A 20,258-nucleotide genomic window follows, 5' to 3' on the forward strand; every position below is an offset into this window, starting at 1 on the left:
TTGTGTCTGCTTTGTGTCCTTTCTCTCTCCCTATCTGCTGCTGGTGTCCTCCCTGACTCTTTCTCTGTGCTGGTGCCCTCTCTTTCTCTCTCTAACTGTCTCTTGTGTCCTCTCGCTCACTGCCTGTTGGTGGTGTCTTCTCTGTCTCTCTCTCTGTGCTGGTGTCCTCTCTCTCTGTGCTGATGTCCTCTCTCTCTGTGCTGGTGCTCTGTGCTGGGTGTCTCTCTTTCTCTCTCCACCTGGTGTCCTCTCGCTCTCTACCAGCTGCTGGTGTCCTCTCGCTCTCTACCAGCCACTGGTGTCCTCTATCTCACTCTCTCCCTCTGCCTGCTTGGTATACTTGTGTGAATTGCTTGGCCCTTTGTGTCTGTCTCTTTCTTACCTTCTGTGCTTTCCTTCTGTGCTTGTCACTTCTTTACCCTTCTGTCTTATTCCGTTGTTCTTGGTAGTAGTGCCTTGTCCCTTCGCAAAGGCACTCTAACTACTAGGCCACTCCTTCCTCCCTTGCCAGTTAACGGACGGAATAGTGTAACCTGATAAACATCATGGTTCAGTCTTGAAAATACGGTCTCTCTGCAAATACACAGGTGATAATATTCAATACCACTTTGGGAGGCTCCTGTGGATTCAAATTTACATGGAATTGTACTGCTGGAATTATGATCACTACAAGACTACTTAATTCTTTGTCTTGCCATGGACAGAGAACTGAGAAATATGAGATTTTGGGCCTAAGCATCAGAATTCAAACTCCTATTAAGATGAGTAATCTTTAGCTCTAAAATAGACATGATTCTCATCATTGCTGTTCTTTTCTCATTTCTTGAAATTCCTGAACAATGAAAATAAAATATATGTATATGTTTGATCCCTTGAAATTTCTCCATATGATGCTACAAAGATATTTGGGCCTTCCTGGCTATTTGTAAGGCTCTGCTGTTTAACAAATTACACTGGAATACTGTGTACAATTCTGGAGGCCACATTACCGCAAAGATGTATGAGGAACGGCTGGATAAGTTGCAGCTATACTCACTCGAGGAACGCAGAGACAGGGGAGACATGATCGAGACGTTCAAATATGTCGAGGTGTAAGAAGATATCTTTTTTCTCAGGGGGCTCACGGCAACGAGAGGGCATCCGCTGAAACTCAGGGGTGGGAAATTTCATGGTGACACTAGAGAGCTGCACGGGAACGGGGATGACGGGAATCCCGCGGGACCCGCGGGCATCCCGCGGGTTCCCCCTTTGGGTCACGGGGATCCCGTGGGGACGCCCCCTAGGGTTGCGGGGATCCCGTGGGGACGCCCCCTAGGGTTGCGGGGATCCCGTGGGGACGCCTCCGAGGGTCGCGGGGTTCCTGCGGGGCTGGATGTACTCAGTCGCGCGGCTCTTCTCCCTACCTTCTCTGCTTGCAGCACAGAGCCGAACGGAAGTCTTCCCGACGTCAGCGCTGACATCGGGAAGACTTCCGTTTGGCTCTGTGCTGCAGGCAGTGCAGGTAAGGAGGAGAGTAGCCTCGCGGTTCGAGTGGCTACCAAGGGAGGGGGCGGTACGCCCCTCCACACCCCGCCCCGGATGCAGCACAGCCGGCCAGGTCCCCTTACTTTTGTGGCACTTCCCCGACCGACCGACAACAGCCCCGGTCCGACAATCCTCCCTGCCCTGTAGCCGCGAATCTAAATTATCTTCTTACAGCAGCTGTAATAAGGTAATTTAGATTCGCAGTTAAGGGCAGGGAGGTTTGTCGGACCAGGGCTGTTGTCAGTCGGTCGGGGAAGTGCCACAAAAGTAAGGGGACCTGGCCGGCTGTGCTGCACCCGGGGCGGTAGAGAAGGAGTGGGGAGAAGGATGCTGAAAGGCCATGGGGAAGACGGGAGGAGGGGGGGAAGGACTCTGAAAGCACTTGAAGACAGAGGAGGGAGAAGGACGCTGAAAGCACATGGGGAATACAAAGGGGTGGAGAAGGACGCTGAAAGGCCATGGGAAGGGCGGGGGGGGAAGGACTCTGAAAGCACTTGTGGAAGACAGAGGGGGGAGAAGGATGCTGAAAGCACATGGGGAAGACAAAGGGGTGGAGAAGGACGCTGAAAGGACATGGGGAAGACAAAGGGGTGGAGAAGGACGCTGAAAGGCCATGGGAAGGGTGGGGGGGGAAGGACTCTGAAAGTACTTGTGGAAGACAGAGGGGGGAGAAGGATGCTGAAAGCACATGGGGAAGGCAAAGGGGTGGAGAAGGACGCTGAAAGGACATGGGAAAGACGGGGGGGGGTGGAGAAGGACGCTGAAAGGCCATGGGGAAGACAGAGAGGGAGAAGGACGCTGAAAGGACATGGGGAAGCAGAGGGGGGAGAAGGACACTGAAAGCACATGTGGAAGACAGAGGGGGGAGAAGGACGCTGACAGGACATGGGGAAGATGGGGGGAGAAGGACGCTGAAAGGAAATGGGGAAGAGAGAGTAGGGAGAAGACGCTGGCAGGGAAGAAGACAGATGCCAGACTATGGGGGGAGCGGAGAGAAGAAGATGGGTGCCAGACCAATTTGGAAGGGGGAAGAAAGGGAGAGGCACAGTAACAGAGCAAATGGAAGATGCAGAAGGAAGAGAGACAGTGGATGGAAGGAATTGAATGAGAACATGAGGAAAGCAGAAACCAGGCAACAAAGGTAGGAAAAGAATTATATTTCTTTTTTTTTATTTTGCTTCAGGATAAAGTAGTATATTAGTTGTGTTGATAAAAATTTATAAACATTAGAGGCTCTGGTAGAAACCCATTTGCAAAGTATGTATTCTTCCCAATTAATATTTTCAAATTAATAAAGTCTTTTTGCTTATTTGTAAATGGGTTTCTACCAGAGCCTTTAATTCAGTAGCATAATTAAATGAAATAACTATTTCTGAAGTTTATATGGACGGGTGGGGACGGAGGGGATTCCTCGCGGGGATAGGTGGGGACGGAGGGATTCCTCACGGGGATGGGTGGGGACGGGTGAGATTCCTCATGGGGACGGGTGGGGACGGGTGGGACTTTGGCGGGGACGGGTGGGGACGGGTGGGATTTCTGTCCCCGCGCAACTCTCTAGGTGACACCAGAAAATATTTCTTCACCGAAAGAGTGATTGATCGCTGGAATGATCTTCCACTGCAGGTAGTTGAGGCCAGCAGCGTGCCAGATTTTAAGAAAAAATGGGATTGGCACGTGGGATCTCTTCATAGAGGTAGGTAAGGGTGGGTCATTGGCGTGGGCAGACTAGATGGGCCGTGGCTCTTTCCTGCCATCAGTTTCTATGTTTCAATATAAACACAGAAAGAAAGGATAAAAATAGATGTTAGAATATATAAAAAATAAACAAACAAACCCCAAAAAACTTGGAATGTATCACCATCCCTCAACTACTTTAATATTAAATGGAGATTAAAAAGAAGGCTTTTTCTTGGAAAGAATTAATGTTGGCTGTTGAACCATTGAGGCATACTGTTTGAAGCACTGATAAAATATTGTGTACTAGTCTTTAAGCCCGTTACATTAACAGGTGCTAGAATAGATGTGTGTGTGTGTCTGTCTTTCTTTCTTTCTCTCTCTCTCTCTCTCCTTGGCCACTTTCTGTCTGACTTTCTTTCTCTCTTTCCTCGGCTGTCCACCACTACCCCTTGCCTGCTCCCCCTGTCCAGCAGTAGCCCTTCTTCCTTCCTTTTACCTCCCCCGTGTCCAGCAGCACCTCTTCCCTGCTCTCCCTGTCCAGCACCAGGCCTTCTCCCTTCCCCCTTCCTTTTACCTCCCCCCGTCCAGCAGCACCCCTTCCCTGCTCCCCTTGTCCAGCAGCAGCCCTTCTCCCTTTGTTTTACCTCCCCCTGTCCAGCAGCACCTCTTCCATGCTCCCCCTGTCCAGCAGTAGGCCTTCTTCCTTCCTTTTACCTCCCCCACTGTCCAGCAGCACCCCTTACCTGATCCCCCTGTCCAGTAGTACCATTCTCCTTTCTGAAGTGTAAGCCCCATGGCTGGTGCATTTGCTGGTCCGGGGGTGAGAAGAGGCGTCCCGGCAGCGGCAGCGCAGGAGTGAAACTGCCACCGCTGCTCAAAATCGCTGCACACGCCACAAGATGTCGCAAGCCGGCGCACGTGCCTCAAGCCTCCATGCACCACAAATAGAATACGGTCACGGAAGGACACAGCACGCTGTCAGGTATCACAGTCTCCTAAGTGCACATGCGTGCTTAGGGTTTTATTATAGAGGATGCATATTTTGGGATCCATTTTAGGACTTAAAAAGTAGCTCTTAACTGTATTACAGGAATAAAATAATCATAATCTACATAATATGGGGCTCATAATCAAAACAGAAATACATCTAAAATCCCACCCAAATTAGCACTTGGATGACATTAAAGACAGGTCATCCAAGTGCCGATAATCGAAGAAAAAGTAGAACCTTGCTGTTCTGGTGCAGTGAGGGGGATTGCTGGTCTCCCTTCCCCTCACTGTGCTGGCGCAAGGTGGGGGGGGGGGCAACCCTGGGATTGCCCTTTTTCCTCGTCTTAACATTCCTTGTTATTCCTCCTGGGTTTTTTTGTTTGTTTGTTTGCTTGTTTTGTTTTGTTATGTCTGTGTGTGTGTTCGTCCTTGTCTTCAGTTTGAGGGGTGGAGTAATTTAGAGAGGGGAGGTCCTTTCTTGTGTCTTTCGGGGCCCATAAGAGTCCAGGGCCCAGATTTTCATGCTTTTCTTCTTCTTTTGGATATTGTTTGAGACCTTCCTGATTGTTCACTGTGGGATATTTAATATCTCTTTGTCTTAGAGGAAGGGTATCACTGTTCGCCGACGACGCCAAACTTTGCAACATAGTAGGCAAAAGCTTATTACCTGATAATATGACACACGACCTACTGTTGCTGGAACAATGGTCAACTACTTGGCAGCTAGGCTTCAATGCTAAAAAATGCAAGATAATGCACTTGGGTAAGAGAAACCCGCATAGAACTTATGTACTAAATGGTGAGACCTTGGTTAGGACCACGGCGGAACGCGACCTAGGGGTGATCATTAGTGAGGACATGAAGTTGCCAATCAAGTGGAGAAGGCTTCCTCCAGGGCAAGACAAATGATGGGGTGTATCCACAGAGGTTTCGTCAGCAGGAGACCTGAAGTTATGATGCCGTTGTACAGAGCCATGGTGAGGCCTCACTTGGAGTACTGTGTTCCGTTTTGGAGACCACACTACCGAAAGGACGTGCTGAGGATCGAGTCGGTTCAGCGAACGGCCACCAGGATGGTCTTGGGGCTCAAGGATCTCACGTATGAAGAAAGATTTAAAAAATTACGGCTGTACTCACTTGAGGAAAGAAGAGAATGGGGAGATATGATTGAAACATATAAGTACATCACGGGACGCATCGAGTCAGAAGATGATATCTTCTGGCTCATGGGACCCTCGACCACCAGAGGGCATCCGCTGAAAATCAGGGGAGGGAAGTTTCATGGCGACTCCAGGAAGTACTTCTTCACCGAAAGAGTAGTGGATCATTGGAACAGACTCCCACTCCAGGTGATAAAGGCCAGCAGCGTGACGGATTTTAAGAGAAAATGGGATACTCACGTGGGATCTTTAAGGGAGTAAATTCAGGGGAGGGGATACTTGGAATGGGCAGACTTGGTGGGCTATAGCCCTTTTCTGCTACTTTTTTCTATGTTTCTATGTTACATTTTTGTTGTTGCCGTTGTTGGGGGCTTTAAAATTGTATTTTGAACAAATACTGTACCTCTTGCTGTACTTCTTGTTCTTGTATCTTTCTGTTCAGTAAAAATTGTTTACACTAAAGAAAAAAAAAAAATCTGCCGATTCTTCCTCTATAATATTACCAAAATCTGACCCTTCCTCTCTGAGCACACCAGTAAAACACTTATCCATGCACTTATCACCGCACACTTAGACTACTATAACTCACTACTCTCAGGCCTTCCGCTTAACCATCTCGCTCCCCTCCAAACTTTCCAGAATTTAGCTGCACTACTCATATTCCAGGAAAGCCGCTTTACTCACAGTACTCTTCTCCTAAAGTCACTTTATTGGCTTCCCATCCATTTCTGAATACAATTCAAACTCCACTTACCTATAAATGTACTCACTCAGCTGCCTCTCACCTTATCTCCCCCTATGATCTCTCCTCCCCCCACCCCCCGTGAGCTCCGCTCAACTGGTAAGTCCCTCCTATCTGTGACCTTTTCAACTGCCAACTCCAGACTTCGTCCCTTCTGCCTTGCTTCACCATATGCTTGGAACAAGCTGTCTGAATCCCTACGGCAGGCTCCATCTCTGGCAGTGTTCAAGGCCCATTTAAAAACCCACCTCTTTGAGAGTGCTTTTGACTCCTAACTCCTCGCACCTTGGATTCTGCATCCCCTACCCTCTATGATCATGTCTTTCTGTTCAAGTTAGATTGTAAGCTCTTCCGAGCAGGGACTGTCTACAAATGTCAAAATGTACAGCGCTGCGTACACCTTTCAGCACTATATAAGTGATAAGAAGTAGTAGTAGTAGTAGTAGTAGTAGTAAGCCCATGTTTTAAGTTGGTATGTTTACTTTTTAAGATCTTATACGGTTTATGTCTGTTATGTTTAATTGAACCGATTAGTAGGTTGACCATCACTAGATTACATCTTAGTTGTCATGGCAACTTAATATTCTAACCAAGTGTCAGGAATGTGCATTATAAAAAATGTTCCAATCTTCTTTTTATAATTTAGTTCCTTCTTTTTTGCTTTCACTTCCTATAATGATTAGAGGTTTAGCTACTTTTGATTGCTACAAGAAGGCAGTTAAGATTTATTTATTCAAGAAATTTGTGTTGTCTTAATATTTCTGTGTTATAACGGTCTGTTCTGTAGCTTGAATAATTGTTGATCTTCCTAGATATATGATCTAGTTTATTCATAATGTAATCCACTTAGAACTTTATAGTGGAATTTAAGCATCTATAGCAGCCACGGGTGCCATGGCACCCCCAAAAATCTCCCCACATACCGCTATCACTGCTGCTGTTTAAACACCAGCAAAACAAAGATAAAGGCATCGCATGGCCACTCTATTCATGCTCGCGGCTCCTGGCTCTGCTCTGGAACTGAAAGTGATTTCAGAAGGAAGCAGGGCCAGCAGCCATGAGGATGAATAGAGTGTGCAATGCCTTCATCTTTGTTTTGCCACCACTGGAGAGCAGAGGTCAGGCAATAGATGGAAAGGGGGATAGAGAGGTACAGGTGCTGGAAAGAGAAAGAAGGCAGATGCTGGATGAAAGGAGGAGAAAAGGAGAGGGAGCAGACACTGGATAGAAGGGGAAGAGAGAGGAGAGGCAGATGCTGGATAGAAGTGGGACACAAGGTCAAATGCTGGATGGGAAAAAAGAAAGAGGATAGAGTACGTGAGAGACTGGGAAATAATTATTTATTCAATTTTCTATATCATTCTCCCAGGGGAGCTCAGAACGGTTTACATGAATTCATTCAGGTACTCAAGCATTTTTCCCTGTCTGAACTGGTGGGGTCACAATCTATCTAATGTACCTGGAGCAATGGGAAGATTAAGTGACTTGCCCAGGGTCACAAGCAGAAGCATGGGCTTGATCCCACAACCTCAGGGTGCTGAGGCTGTAGCTTTAACCACTGCACCACACTCTGCAGGAAGAAGTGAAATAGGAGAGCTAGAGTGAGGGAAAGAGATGGCAAGCTGAAGGTAGACATGGTAAAACAAGCAAAAGGAAACTAGAGACAGTAAAGTAGGAAAGAACTAAATTTTGCCAGAAACAGAAAAATAATCTGAAGAAAGCTGAGTGGAAAAGAAAGAAAAAAAAAATTGACAGGTAATCTTGACAAGAGAGTTAAGAGGAAAGCCAGAAACCAGAGACTGGGACCAACATATTTAGAAAAAGTAAATGTCCAGATGACAAAGGTAGAAAAAATAAATTTTATTTTTAGTTTAGGATAAAGTAGTGTGGTAGCTGTTAATAAACATTAAAAAATCACCTTATTTCAATTTTTATTATATCTTTTTATTGGACTAATTTTTGATTAATGTTTGGAGACCAAACCCTCTTTTCTCATCAGTGATGTAGTAAGGTGGATGGCGAGGGGGGCAGTCCGCCCTGGGCTCCATCTTCCTTGGAGTACCAGCACCCCTCCTCCTCTTCACTCCCTTCCTCCTCCTTTCCCTGCTGCTTGCGCACCTTTTCTTCCCCCGTACCATTTTAACTTTGGTGCGAGCAGCTACCAACTTACTGCCCATGTCGGATTTGTCGCTTTCTCTGACATCACTTCTGGGACCTGAGCCTAAGAAGTGATGTCAGAGAGAGCACTGAAGTCAAGGTACAGGGAAGGGGGGGCACATGCATGACAGGGGGGCTGGGTGCCACTGTTCCAGGAGCTGCTTACCCTTGCTTCGCCACTGTTTCTCATATCAGAACAAGATGCCATAACTGCTGAATACTGTTCTGATCTGAGGAAAAAAGTTTTGGCTTCTACAAGTTAATTGAAAAATGTATTTAGTTTAATAAAATGGGATATTACCCAAATTTTATTTTATTTGTATTTGTTAACCTATAGTGTAATGATTGTAATATATCAATTTTTGAAATTAATTTCTGCTGTCTTTATATTTTGTACTACCTTATTTGCGATACTAATGAGAAGTAAACTCTTTCTTTTTGGTTACGTTGATACTTAATTCTTATCACTCTTCTTTCTTCATCCTTCCATTTCATGAGCTATCACAGGTCTCATGTAACCCCATATTCCCTCATCTATGATTAATAAAATAAATTAACAATATTATTTATCAATATTATCATCAGTCATATATTATGAGCTACTGTTCCTAAAAGCTGAGAGTGAGCCACTGGCAACTCGCTATGGATGAAAGCTAAGTATATTAATGATAGCACGGCAAGAGGAATGATTATATTTACTACTATTAATTTCAGTACGAAGAATTTAATTAAAAAGAGATAACCAATTTGTAAGGTTACTTTTTATTAACAATGATTTATATGAATAAAATAAATGAACATAGATGAGAGCATAGGGGGTTACATGAGACCAGCATCTATTAATAGTTCCCTCAGTAAAAAAAAATAATACACGGCGACAATTCATCTTTTCTGTCACAGCCCCCCAAATATGGAATTCCCTCCCTATTTACATATGGGAAGAACACAATTTAGACAGATTCAAGAGCAAGTTAAAATGCTTTCTTTTTAAAGATGCATTTGACAGCTAGAAAGCTAGATTGGGAGCCTCAATTGAATCTTATTTCCTAACTTTTTTTGAAGCCCAGTGCTCTCCCCTCTCCTATTGTTTTTTCCCTTACTCGTCTTATTTACTATCAATACCTTGTATTTTTTTCTCCATTTTTTCCTTTTGTATTATATGTTCTGTCAGGTTAGTCGTATTTACAGTATTTGGTTTGTTTCCTCCAGAAATTTGTAATTTTACTATTTTGTACATCGCTTAGAATTTTGAATAAGTGATTAATCAAATCCATAATAAACTTGAAACTTGAGACCTGTGATAGCTCATGAAATGGATGGATTGACAAGACTTGTTCTAAGTCAAACAACTGTGGGCACTTGAGATCACTGTTCCCCAATAAAGATGGATGGATAAATAAAGAAGAAAGAAGAGTGATAAGAATTAAGTATCAACGTAACCAAAAAGAAAGAATTTACTTCTCATTAGCATCACAAAAGAAGGGTGTTATGTCTTTATATTTTGCACACTACAGGGGAATGTGCATTACTTTTTATCTTTCTCCAGTGTTGCACTGTGGCTTCTTGGGAGAGAATAAGGAAGTGGGCTGTAGAACATGGCAGAGGGCTATAGAGGAGAGTATTAGGGAGAACCTGGGGGGAGGGGGGGCTGTGGAGGAGAGCATCAGGGAGAGGTCTGGAAAGCATCGTGGAGGGGGATGTAGAACATGAGGGGGGGGGGAATGCCTCAAATATTATTCCAGTGCAGTAGGTGAGACATTCTAGACAGTAGGGTTATTTCCATTTAGTCACATGTTTGCAGAAGGAATCCACTCCAGATTTTTCACTGTGCAGTTTAGTGCCCTCTACAGTTTTTTCCTTCTGCACACATGGATGCAGTTGTGTCTGTTCTCCCCATTTTCTTATTTTTAATTCAAAGTAATTCCATCCACTTTTTGGGTAGTTCAGTACCTGGAGTGATTTTGAAGCTCTGCCTGCTTGAATATTTACAGACTCTAGTCTATAGCTGACAGGATGATTCAACTGGATACCTGTTAGCCAGTCTGCATAGTTTCCTCTGGAGCTCAGGGCCATCCCTGAACTGGTTTCACATCCTGTTAAGCAGGGGGTCAAGCATAGGCTGTTGGGTGCCCTTAGAAGGCTCATCAGTGTCTCACAGGGGGCCGGCTACATCATCGCACCTCTATCTATCCAGGTGTGCATCCAGTGGTCCACAGCAGTGGAGGTGTAGTCAGACATAGGAGTCTGACTGGCAGCCTGAAGATCAGATTTGTGAAGCATTCCCAGCATTGTGGCAGCGAGTTTAATCATCCAGCTACTGTGAGAGAGCTGAAAGCAGGCATGCAGCACTTCTGACTGATCCTCTCAGGTCACAGTGAATAAACAGACTGACATCGGGGGAGGTTTACAAAGTGGGGCTTTGGAGGTTTCTGAGTGTTCCTTTGTTCCTCCTCCTGAAAAATCCTAAAATCACCAGTTTTGAAGTTATGTAATGTAAAAAAATAATGCAATTTTGGTGCGAGTTTAGTGCCGGTGGCCATCTCGGATTTTTAGTGATCGTTTCTCTTCAGCTCCCTGCATTCTCAAAACTTCATTTTTGACCTGGAAAACTACAGGAATGAAGTCATTGGGCTCTCCTCATGTGGATTCATGCCAGGACTGCACAAAGTTTGTGCTTTTAGAGCATCCTTGTGCCACATACCATGTGGCATGGCTGGGGAGCTGTGGTACCCAAATTAATTTCTCCCCAACTGCAACAAGCGATCAAGGGATCAGCCAGCCCAGCTGATATGACTGTTTGCCAGGCTGCGGATCCTTCGGAGCCCAAGAAACACAAGTGCAAGTCATCTAAGGATGACTTTATGCCCCAGGAACCGGATACTTTCTCCAAATTCATGATATTTATGTGGTTGGAGTTTCAGATCAAATGTTCTCCCCCTGAGAGATCTCAATCCCCCTCTGTGACATCTCTTAGTAGCATGGTGCCTTTGGGCATGTCCTCGCTCTACCTGATGTAGCTCTTACACTTCCTTCTCCTGATATGGGGACCCAGATACTGATGTCTTCCTTACCGATCTATTGTTTGCACCCAGAGTGGGAGACCAGGGGTTCTGCACTGGATCAGCGGAGCCTTCAGGGACTGTATATGCTGTGGATGATTCTACTGTTTTGCGATTACTTAAATTTGCGGCGCTGCCAGATCTAATTTCTGAATCCTTGCATGAGTTGAACTCTGTTCCTCAGCCAGCTCCATCCACCTCTTCTTCTTTGCTCTGTGGTGTGCACTCGCAGTCAGTTACCTTTCCCTGGGACATTGACATGAGTGTTTTGGTTTCGGAGCAGTTTGACTCTCTGGAAGGCTCTCTAAAAATTGCTAGAGCTATGTCCTGCTTGTATTCTCTGGCATAGAAATGTCAGCAGCTTTTGGCGCAGCCTTGGCTGGATTCCTTGGTTGCGCAGGTAATTAAGTACACTTCTCTGCCCAGTGAGGGTGGGGTAGTACTGAAGGATATGAAGGACCGTCGGGTGGATGCGGTCCTCCGGAAACTTTTTGGAGGCAGCTACTTTAGGTATTAAAGCTGATTCAGTGATGTTCATAGCATGCGCCTGTCTTTCTCGACTACACAGCTGGAGAGTGAGGCGCTAGACTCCCTCCTCAACTTCTGATGGCTGAGACAGATTATATGGTGGATGCTTTGTATGATCTCATGAGAGTTCTGGCTAAGGTGTCAGCGTACTCCATCTCTGCCTGCCTCTTATGAGTTTGTCAATGGGCTGGTGATTCCACCTCCAAGGCTACTCTGATTAGATTGCCTTAAGGGGCAATTATTGTTTGGCAAAGGTCTGGATGACCTCATGGATTCTGTAATGGACCATTGCCCTAAGACTCTGCCTGATAGTTGGCCCAGACCCTCCAGAGGTTTTGGTTCTAATTTTTGTGGCTCCCGGCATTCCAGACCGTATGCGCATGCCATGTTACAGAGATTTTGCCAGGGCTCCCAACGCAGATACACTGGCTACAGACATAACCAACCTTCCCTCTCCAGATCTGTGCCAAAAAAAGCTCAATGACGCCAGGCCAACAGATGCTCCATAGGGGGCTAGCTCTCCGTATTTCTCCCTGCCTGGATGCACATTGCATCCGACCAGTGGGTCTTGGACATCATTCGGTCGGGCTGTAAGCTGAAATTTGCTCGACCTCTTGACAGATTGGTTCGTGACCTCTCTATCAGGTCACAAAGCTCTCCGGGTCTAAGCCACTGTTCAGCGCTTGCTGGATATTCAAGCTATAGAGCCAATGCCTCCTGAGCTCTCAGGATCAGGCAGATATTCCATATATTTTATGTAACCTGCTACTTCCTCAAAGTGTACTCCTCAACAATGTAGTCATTTTGGTCAAGGGTTCAATTATGTTTTCTTTAAGGAAGTAAAAGATTTGCATTTTAAATTTCTTTATCCCAAAATTTTAAGTACCGGGATAAAATAAATAAGTAAAAGAAAACTATTCACACACCTGATAAGTGCAATAATTTTAATGTAACATTGCACTAAATTTTGAAAATACTACTCCAATTAAACAGTCTCTAAGAGAGTTGATACTTGTTTTTCCTCCTTTTACGATTTCTCTGCCCGATGGATCCAGGTAAGTAAATTTCTTATTTTTCCTTGTTTTGGGTTCAACTCTCTCGCGATGGGTACCTTCTTCTTTGTTTTTGCTTGTTGAATGTCCTACTCCCTATCTATAAAAAACCAAAGGAAGCAAAACCCTATGGGGGTAATAATTAAAAAAAAAAAAAAAAAAAAACCCGTCTAAAAAGTGTCCTAAGTGGCTACTTGGACGATCAAAAAGCCTGATCGTCCAAGTACCCATAACCAAAGCTGGTTTTTAGACATATCTAAAAACAGCTTAGGCCTTTCCCCTGCCTCTAAATGCACAGAGAGAAAAGAGGTGTGTTTAGAGGAGGGGAAAAGGCAGGCAGTGGGCGGGAGGTGGGCCGACCTACACCTAGGCGTACAACAGGTATAACCAAAACAGTTAAAGGTTGCCTAGTCGGCACTTAGACCTTTTTGACTTAGATGAAATAAAACCAGGTCTAAGTGCCGAAAAAGGGGCCACTGAGCTGATGGCCGCTGGCGCCATCAGTTCAGCGGCCCGGCAACCTAACCATTATGGCAGGAGTGATGCCTCATCTCCCCTACCGCGATGCCATCACTCTACCCGAACTGCCGCGACCCGCGGCAGTTCCGGTAAAGGAGTGATGGCATCGCGGTAGGGGAGATGAGGCATCTCTCCTGCCGCGATGCATCACTCCCCCCCCACACACAACATCGGGGCAAGAGGGAGCCCAAGCCCTCTTGCCCTGCGGCAGCCGCGACCCCCCCCCGACAACCTTGGGGCAAGAGGGAGCCCAAGCCCTCTTGCCCCGCTGATTAACATCGGGCCAGGAGAGAGCCCAAGCTCTCCTGGCCCCAGCAACCCCCCCCCCCCCCCTGCGACTGGCTTGGGCCAGGAGGGAGCCCAAGCCCTCCTGGCCCTGGCGACCCCCCCCCCCCCGCCGCTACTCGATTGGGCCAGGAGGGAGCCCAAGCCCTCCTGGCCCCGGTGACCCCCTACCCCCACCCCCCACTACATTAAGGGCAGGAGGGATCCCAGGCCCTCCTGCCCTCGACGAACCCCCCTCCCCCCAATGTCCGCCCCCCCAGAACCCCCGATCGGCCCCCCACAGCTGACCCGTCTGTCCGGCAGGCAGCCCACAGCAGAATGGGGCCGGATTGGCCCAGCCCTCCCAAAGCCCCGCCTACAAGTGGGGTCTAAGGCGCCTGGGCCAATCAGTTGTGGTGTGGGTGTACTTTTAGACGTAGTGGTGATTGGGCGTTTAGGCAGAGGAAAGCCATAATCAAAACAAGGACGTTTGTTTTGGTTATGGACACTTTCCCTGCTTCTGGGTTGAACTTTTAAGGACTTAGGCCAAAAGGGGACTTAGACGCTTTTTTTTATTATGCCCCTCTATATCCCTACTTGGTAAAATAAAAACCAACAACCAATAAACACTGTGACCACTAGCTACCCAAATAAATCCAAGAATAATTGGAATTTCCCTAAAAACTAATCCCACCCACTTCCTATTGAACCAAGGTTTAATTAAAAATCAATACAATTCCTTTACAGGATCTATACATTTCCAATATCCAATTTATCTTTAAAACCCAATTTTACAGAGACAACATATAACAAACACCAGTCTCTGCTAACAAACTAACTCAACTCTCTTCAACTGCTCTCCATGGCAGTGTAGAACTCTCTCTAGCACTGCTCACTTCCTGGAGAGAGCTGTGCTGTCCACAATTCCAAAAGTGACACGTACAGCTCAAAATTCTTAAACCTACAGGAATATCTTTTTTAAAAAAATTTTATTTTATAACCTTGGTTACATTTATTGTGCCAAAGAAAGGTTCAGAAGATTGGAGGCCTATCCAAGATCTTCAGATTGTGAATTTTATTTTAGGTATTTATATACTGCCTATCAGAGTTATCTAAGCAGTTTACAATCAGGTACTCAAGCATTTTCCCTATTTGTCCTTGCGGGCTCACAATCTACCTAATGTATCTGGGGCAATGGGGGGATTAAGTGAATTGCCCAGGGTCACAAGGAGCAGTGTAGGATTTGAACCTACAACCTCAGGGTGCTGAGGCTGTTGCTTTAACCACTATGCTACTCCTTCCTGAATGTGTCTCTCAAGATTCCCCAATTCTGAATGGAAACCTTGCATTCCATCATTGCAGCATTGGCCCCAGGAGAGTTTCTGGCCTCTCTGGATCTCACAGAGGGATACTTGCCTTTCGCATTTTTCCGGTTCACTGCAAGTTTTTGCGGTTTCATGTTCTGGAGCAGAATTACCAATTCTCAGCCCTGCCCTTTGGGCTGGCGACAGTATCCCGGTCTTTCACCAAGATGATGGTGATAGTGGTGGCTTACCTTCGAAAGATGGGTCTCCAGGTTTATCCTTACTTGGACAACTGGCTCATCAGAGCATCCTCATTGGAAGAGGGGCGCTGCATGGTGGAGCACATGCTCCTGGTGCTAAAGGATTCAGGCTGGATTGTCAACTTCAGGAAGAGCCATTTGACACCTGTTCAATTGCTAGACTATCCGGGTGTTCTCTTCGACACAGCGAAAGGCCGCACCTATCTCCCTGAAACCCACAGGCAGATGCTGTGTACCCAGATTTCTGCCTTTCTTCAGCAGCTGGCTCCTTCAGTATGGGATTATCTTCAGGTTCTGGAATCCATGGTGGCAACGCTGGATGACGTCCCTTGAGTGAGGGCACACATGCATCTTCTTCAGCATGCATTACTCTCTCACTGGGCTCTGCAAGGGATACTTTGCAAGCCCGTCTGCCTTGGACGCTGGAAGCCCGAGTGAGCATAGACTGGTGGCTTCTCCTAAATTCACTATGCATTTCCTCCTGGGTCATAGTGATGACAGATGCCAGCTTTCAGAGCTGGGGAGCACACTGCAATCGTTGTCCTGTTCAGGGGTGTTGGACACCCTCTCAGCGGATGTGGTCCTCCGAGCCATTCAACTAGCCCTGACAAGATTGCTGATGACATCCTCGTCCTCCTTGAGACCGACTCGAACCTCACTAACCTCTCCACGAACATATCCTCATGCATAAAGAACCTCTAATCCTGGGCATTCACAATGCATATGAAACTAAACGAGTCCAAAACAAAACTCCTTTGGCTCGGCCCAATATTAGACCATCTACCTTCCTCCATCCCATTGTCCTCCGGTCCCCCATTACAGCTCGAGTTCTCAAGCAAAGTTCTGGGTGTCACCTTAGACTCTTCTCTATCTTTCAACGAACATCTCCAATCCCTGGTGAAGAAATGCTTCTTCAGCCTTCACATGCTAAGGAAAGTCAGACCCTATTTTCACCAAAAACACTTCGCAGTCCTAGTACAATCCATCATCCTCTCCAGATTGGATTATTGCAATTCTATCTACCTCAGCCTAACCAAGAAAAGCCTCCACAGACTTCAGCGGATTCAGAACGCCGCAGCTAAGCTTGTTTTCGCGAAAAGCAAATTTGATCGCGTCTCACCACTCCTATCTAAGCTCCATTGGCTCCCAGTAATCCCCAGGATCCACTTCAAATGTGCGTGTCTGGCCTACAAGATCCTACATGGCATCCTTCCTGCCGTTATCCCTCTATCCTGGAACTCCCCAACCCCTACTTCCTCCAGATCCTCCCAAATTTTTAAACTATCCTTCCCTTCCATAAAAGGTATTTCCCATGCAGGCAAACTTGGGTCATCCCTCCCCTTTAGAATCACTGAGATCTGGAATAACCTCACCTCCCCACTCTGAACCTCAAGCTCCCTCCAACTCTTCCGCAAACACCTAAAAACCTGGCTATTCTCAAAACTGTAACACTTCCCCCCTCTTAGGCCTCTCACCTTCCCCTTTACACCTAACTCTTTAATCTCTCCACTGTAGTTCCTCTCTCATCCTTCTTCCTGTAAACCGTGCCGAGCTCCGCATTCGTGGAGATGGTGCGGTATATAAACCCAAGGTTTAGTTTAGTTTAGAAGACTCTGGAGGGCCAAGCAGTCAGGGCCTTCTCCAACAATGCAACAACAGTAGCCTACGTCAATAACCAGGGAAGGACCAAGAGCACTCCTCTGGCTCAAGAAGCCTACCTGCTGTTTCTCTGGGTGGAGCGTCATCTTCTAGCACTGATAGCAGCACATGTGGTGGGAGTAGACAACGTTCAAGCAGACTTCTTTAGTAGACAGATGCTGGATCTGGGCGAGTGGGCCCTATCCCCAGAGGTGTTCCAAGCAATAGTGAAGCACTGGGGGCTGGGTTCAGAGTCTGGCAGGGAGGGGGGCTGGCTGCATAGCCTGGTAGGGCAAGGAGGGAAAGGGGCTGGTAGGGAAGGGGGTTGGGTTTAGAGTTTTGTAGGGCAGGGAAGGGGGCTGGGTGCAGAACCTGGCAAGTAGTGAGGGGGGCTGGGTGCAGAGCCTGGCAAGGGAAGGCGTGAGGGAGGAGACACGGGGCAGATCCTGGTAGGGCATGGCACTTGAATATTAAGCCCCCTTCTTCTATTCAAGTCAACCATTTTTCCTCCTTTTTGGGGGGAAAAAATGGGAGTCTCGACTTATATTCAGATTGACTTATATTCAAGAATATACAATGTTTCAATTTAATGGGGAGTAATTTCTGAGCTCCTTTGAAGCCTATGTTGGTAGTTAATGGTACTGTTTAGTTATTTTTGAGCAGAAAAATTTGTTTAAGTCTAGATGCCTCTTCATGTAGATTGGGTGGCTCTCTGTGCTTGAGTACTAACTGTAGAGGGAATTAAACTGCACAGTGAAGCAGACCAGAGGCAGAGTGAAAAATCCAGAGTGGATGCCTTCTGCAACCATGTGACTAAAGGGAAATAACCTTACTGTCTAGAATGTCTCACCTATCTACTGGAAAAGAGCTTACCAAGTTAAGTACATAATCTATTTTTTGTAGCCCATTTTCAGTAGTAAAAGAAATATGTTAGTAGCTTCACAATTTTCATTATTTAGGTGCCATATGCACTTTTTGAATTAATTTGATATGGAATGGTACAGCTGAATTAAATACTGTTTAACTAGTAGATGGAATTCCTATTAAAGCAGCAGTTATTGGGGGTTGAGAAAGGAAAGGTTTTTTTATGTGACAATTTGGGTGTTTGATTTTTTATTACATTTTAAATAGATGTAGAATGGGGTTGATTAGCCTTGTATGAGAGAGAGAGAGAGAGAGAGAGTGTGAATGGAAAAAATGGCATTACAATTAATACTATTATTATGGGGGTAGGGTTTGGAGTGGTGCTTGGGCATCCCCAAACAAAAAAGCATTCCGATACTTTTGCATATGACTAACTATAACTGTAATTGTAGTTGTGCCTTGACCTTGAGAAAAATTGAGAAACCCTGTTTTGCAGGAATATAGAAACTGCATTTCAATTGACTACAAATCTTATTAATGCTTGTTTTCCTTTCTGTTAGGTTGTAACTAGACTCATTCATTTGCTTGGTGAGAAGATTCTAGTTAATCTGCAACAGGTGAATGGCCCCCTTACTGGTAAGAAATGACCATTACTTTTTTCTAAATAAATGAGAATAGAGAAATGTGATTGTACAAACACTGACTTCCAGTTACTATCCCCACCTTACCCTATATATTAGTGGTTTATGGGCTTGGCCAAAATAAATCTTCCAGTTTTGTTTAGTTTCCCCAAATATAAAGAAATCTCCAGTTAAATGATAAAGTTAGAATGATAAATCACCTGGACCAGACGATACACATCCTAGGGTACTGAAAAACCTCAAACATGAAATTGCTGATCTGCTACTAGTGACCCACAAACTGCCATTAAAATTGTCTGTCGCACCAGTGGCATAGCGAGGGTGAGAGGTGCCAGGTGGTGGTGCCCCTCCCCCACCCTAATCTACCCGACCCACCCTGCTCCTTCCCTGATCCTGTCTGCCGTGCAAGCCCTTCCGCTCCTTCCCCTTCCCTTGTACCTTTAGTTGAAGTTGTTGCTTGCGGCGATCAACAATGTCCTCCTCACGACCCCATCAGCTCTCCCTCTGATGTCACTTCCTATGCGTGGCACACAGAAGTGACAGCGGGAGAGCTGATGGGGTCGTGAAGAGCACGGTGTTTGCCTGCCGTGAACAACAACAACTTCAACTAGAGGTATGGAGGAAGGGAAGGGGGCATGCATGTGGAGGGGCAGAGAGGTGGAGGGGTGCTGGCATCCCCACCAACATGGGTTGGGGTGTGATTGTATGTGATGATCTTAAGATGGCCAAACAGGTTGAAAAGGTGACGACGAAAGCTAGAAGGATGCTAGATTGCATAGGGAGAGGTATGGCTAGTAGGAAAAAGGAGGTATTGATGCCCCTGTATAAGATTCTGGTGAGACCTCATTTAGAATATTGTGTACAATTCTGGAGGCCGCACCTTCCAAAAGATATAAAAAGGATGGAGTCAATCCAGAAGAAGGCTACTAAAATGGTATGGTCTTCATCATAAGGTGTATGGAGGAAAGGTGGGAGAGGGGAGATATGATAGAGACGTTTAAATACCTACGTAATGTAAATGCGCATAAGTCGAGTCTCTTTAATTTGAAAAGAAACTCTGCAATGAGACGGCATAGGATGAAGTTAAGAGGTTCTGGAGTAATCTAAGGAAATACTTTTTCACAGAAGGGTTGGTAAATGCATGGAACAGTCTCCCAGAAGAGGTGGTAGAGACAGAGACTGTGTCTGATTTCAAAAGGGTCTAGGATAGGCACTTGGGATCTCTCGGAGAGAGAAAGAGATAATGGCAGACTAAATGGGCCATTTGGCCTTTATCTGCCATCATGTTTTTATGTAAGAGCAATGTGGGGTGGGGGAATGTCAGGTGTCTGACAGCAGCTGAGGATGCTTTGATTTGAAACTGCTTTCTCGACCATAGTCTGTTAATGGAAGCAGGCCATAGAGTATTGTTGGGTAGATAATTGGCTAAGAATCTTAACTAGGTGCTTTTATGGAAAAGCAGCAGATTATAACTGAAAGGTTAACGCTAGACAATAACTGGTGTATTTATTAGTATGGGTAGTCTGAGAAATATATTTGCTAAATCTGTTTAATCTAATTTAATATAAACATTTTATAGTGAGTACATTTTTTTTTATTTGGATATAATTTCACCATCTTATATACACTATGTGGTGCAGACAAGTTGAACTGATGAGAAAATTTGAAAATTTACTATGGGTGCAGATATGGGCAGCTGCCTAAAAAGTGGCCGCCAATCACATGTCAATCACAAGTTATCAGACAGATAAGTGAACATTTTATATTTCTTCATTTTATGTTATGCTATTAATGGAGAATGATATGAGTGGTCTGGGACAATAAAGCGCAATGATAGTCCCATAAGACAGCCATAAGTTTGTAATTATCACGAACGTTT

General features: G+C 45.6%; 1 protein-coding gene across 1 annotated transcript in view; it reads left to right on the forward strand.

Annotated features, from left to right (window-relative positions):
• The window catches only part of PNPLA7 (patatin like phospholipase domain containing 7), an 864,087-nt gene that overhangs the window by 561,685 nt on the left and 282,144 nt on the right, over positions 1 to 20,258 (forward strand). Inside the window, exon 21 of the mRNA XM_033959965.1 lies at positions 18,299 to 18,374. Coding sequence (XP_033815856.1) covers positions 18,299 to 18,374 — 76 coding nt within the window. The remainder of the gene's footprint in view (positions 1 to 18,298; positions 18,375 to 20,258) is intronic.

This window comes from Geotrypetes seraphini, chromosome 10 (assembly GCF_902459505.1).
Source record: "Geotrypetes seraphini chromosome 10, aGeoSer1.1, whole genome shotgun sequence".
Lineage (NCBI taxonomy): Eukaryota > Metazoa > Chordata > Amphibia > Gymnophiona > Dermophiidae > Geotrypetes > Geotrypetes seraphini.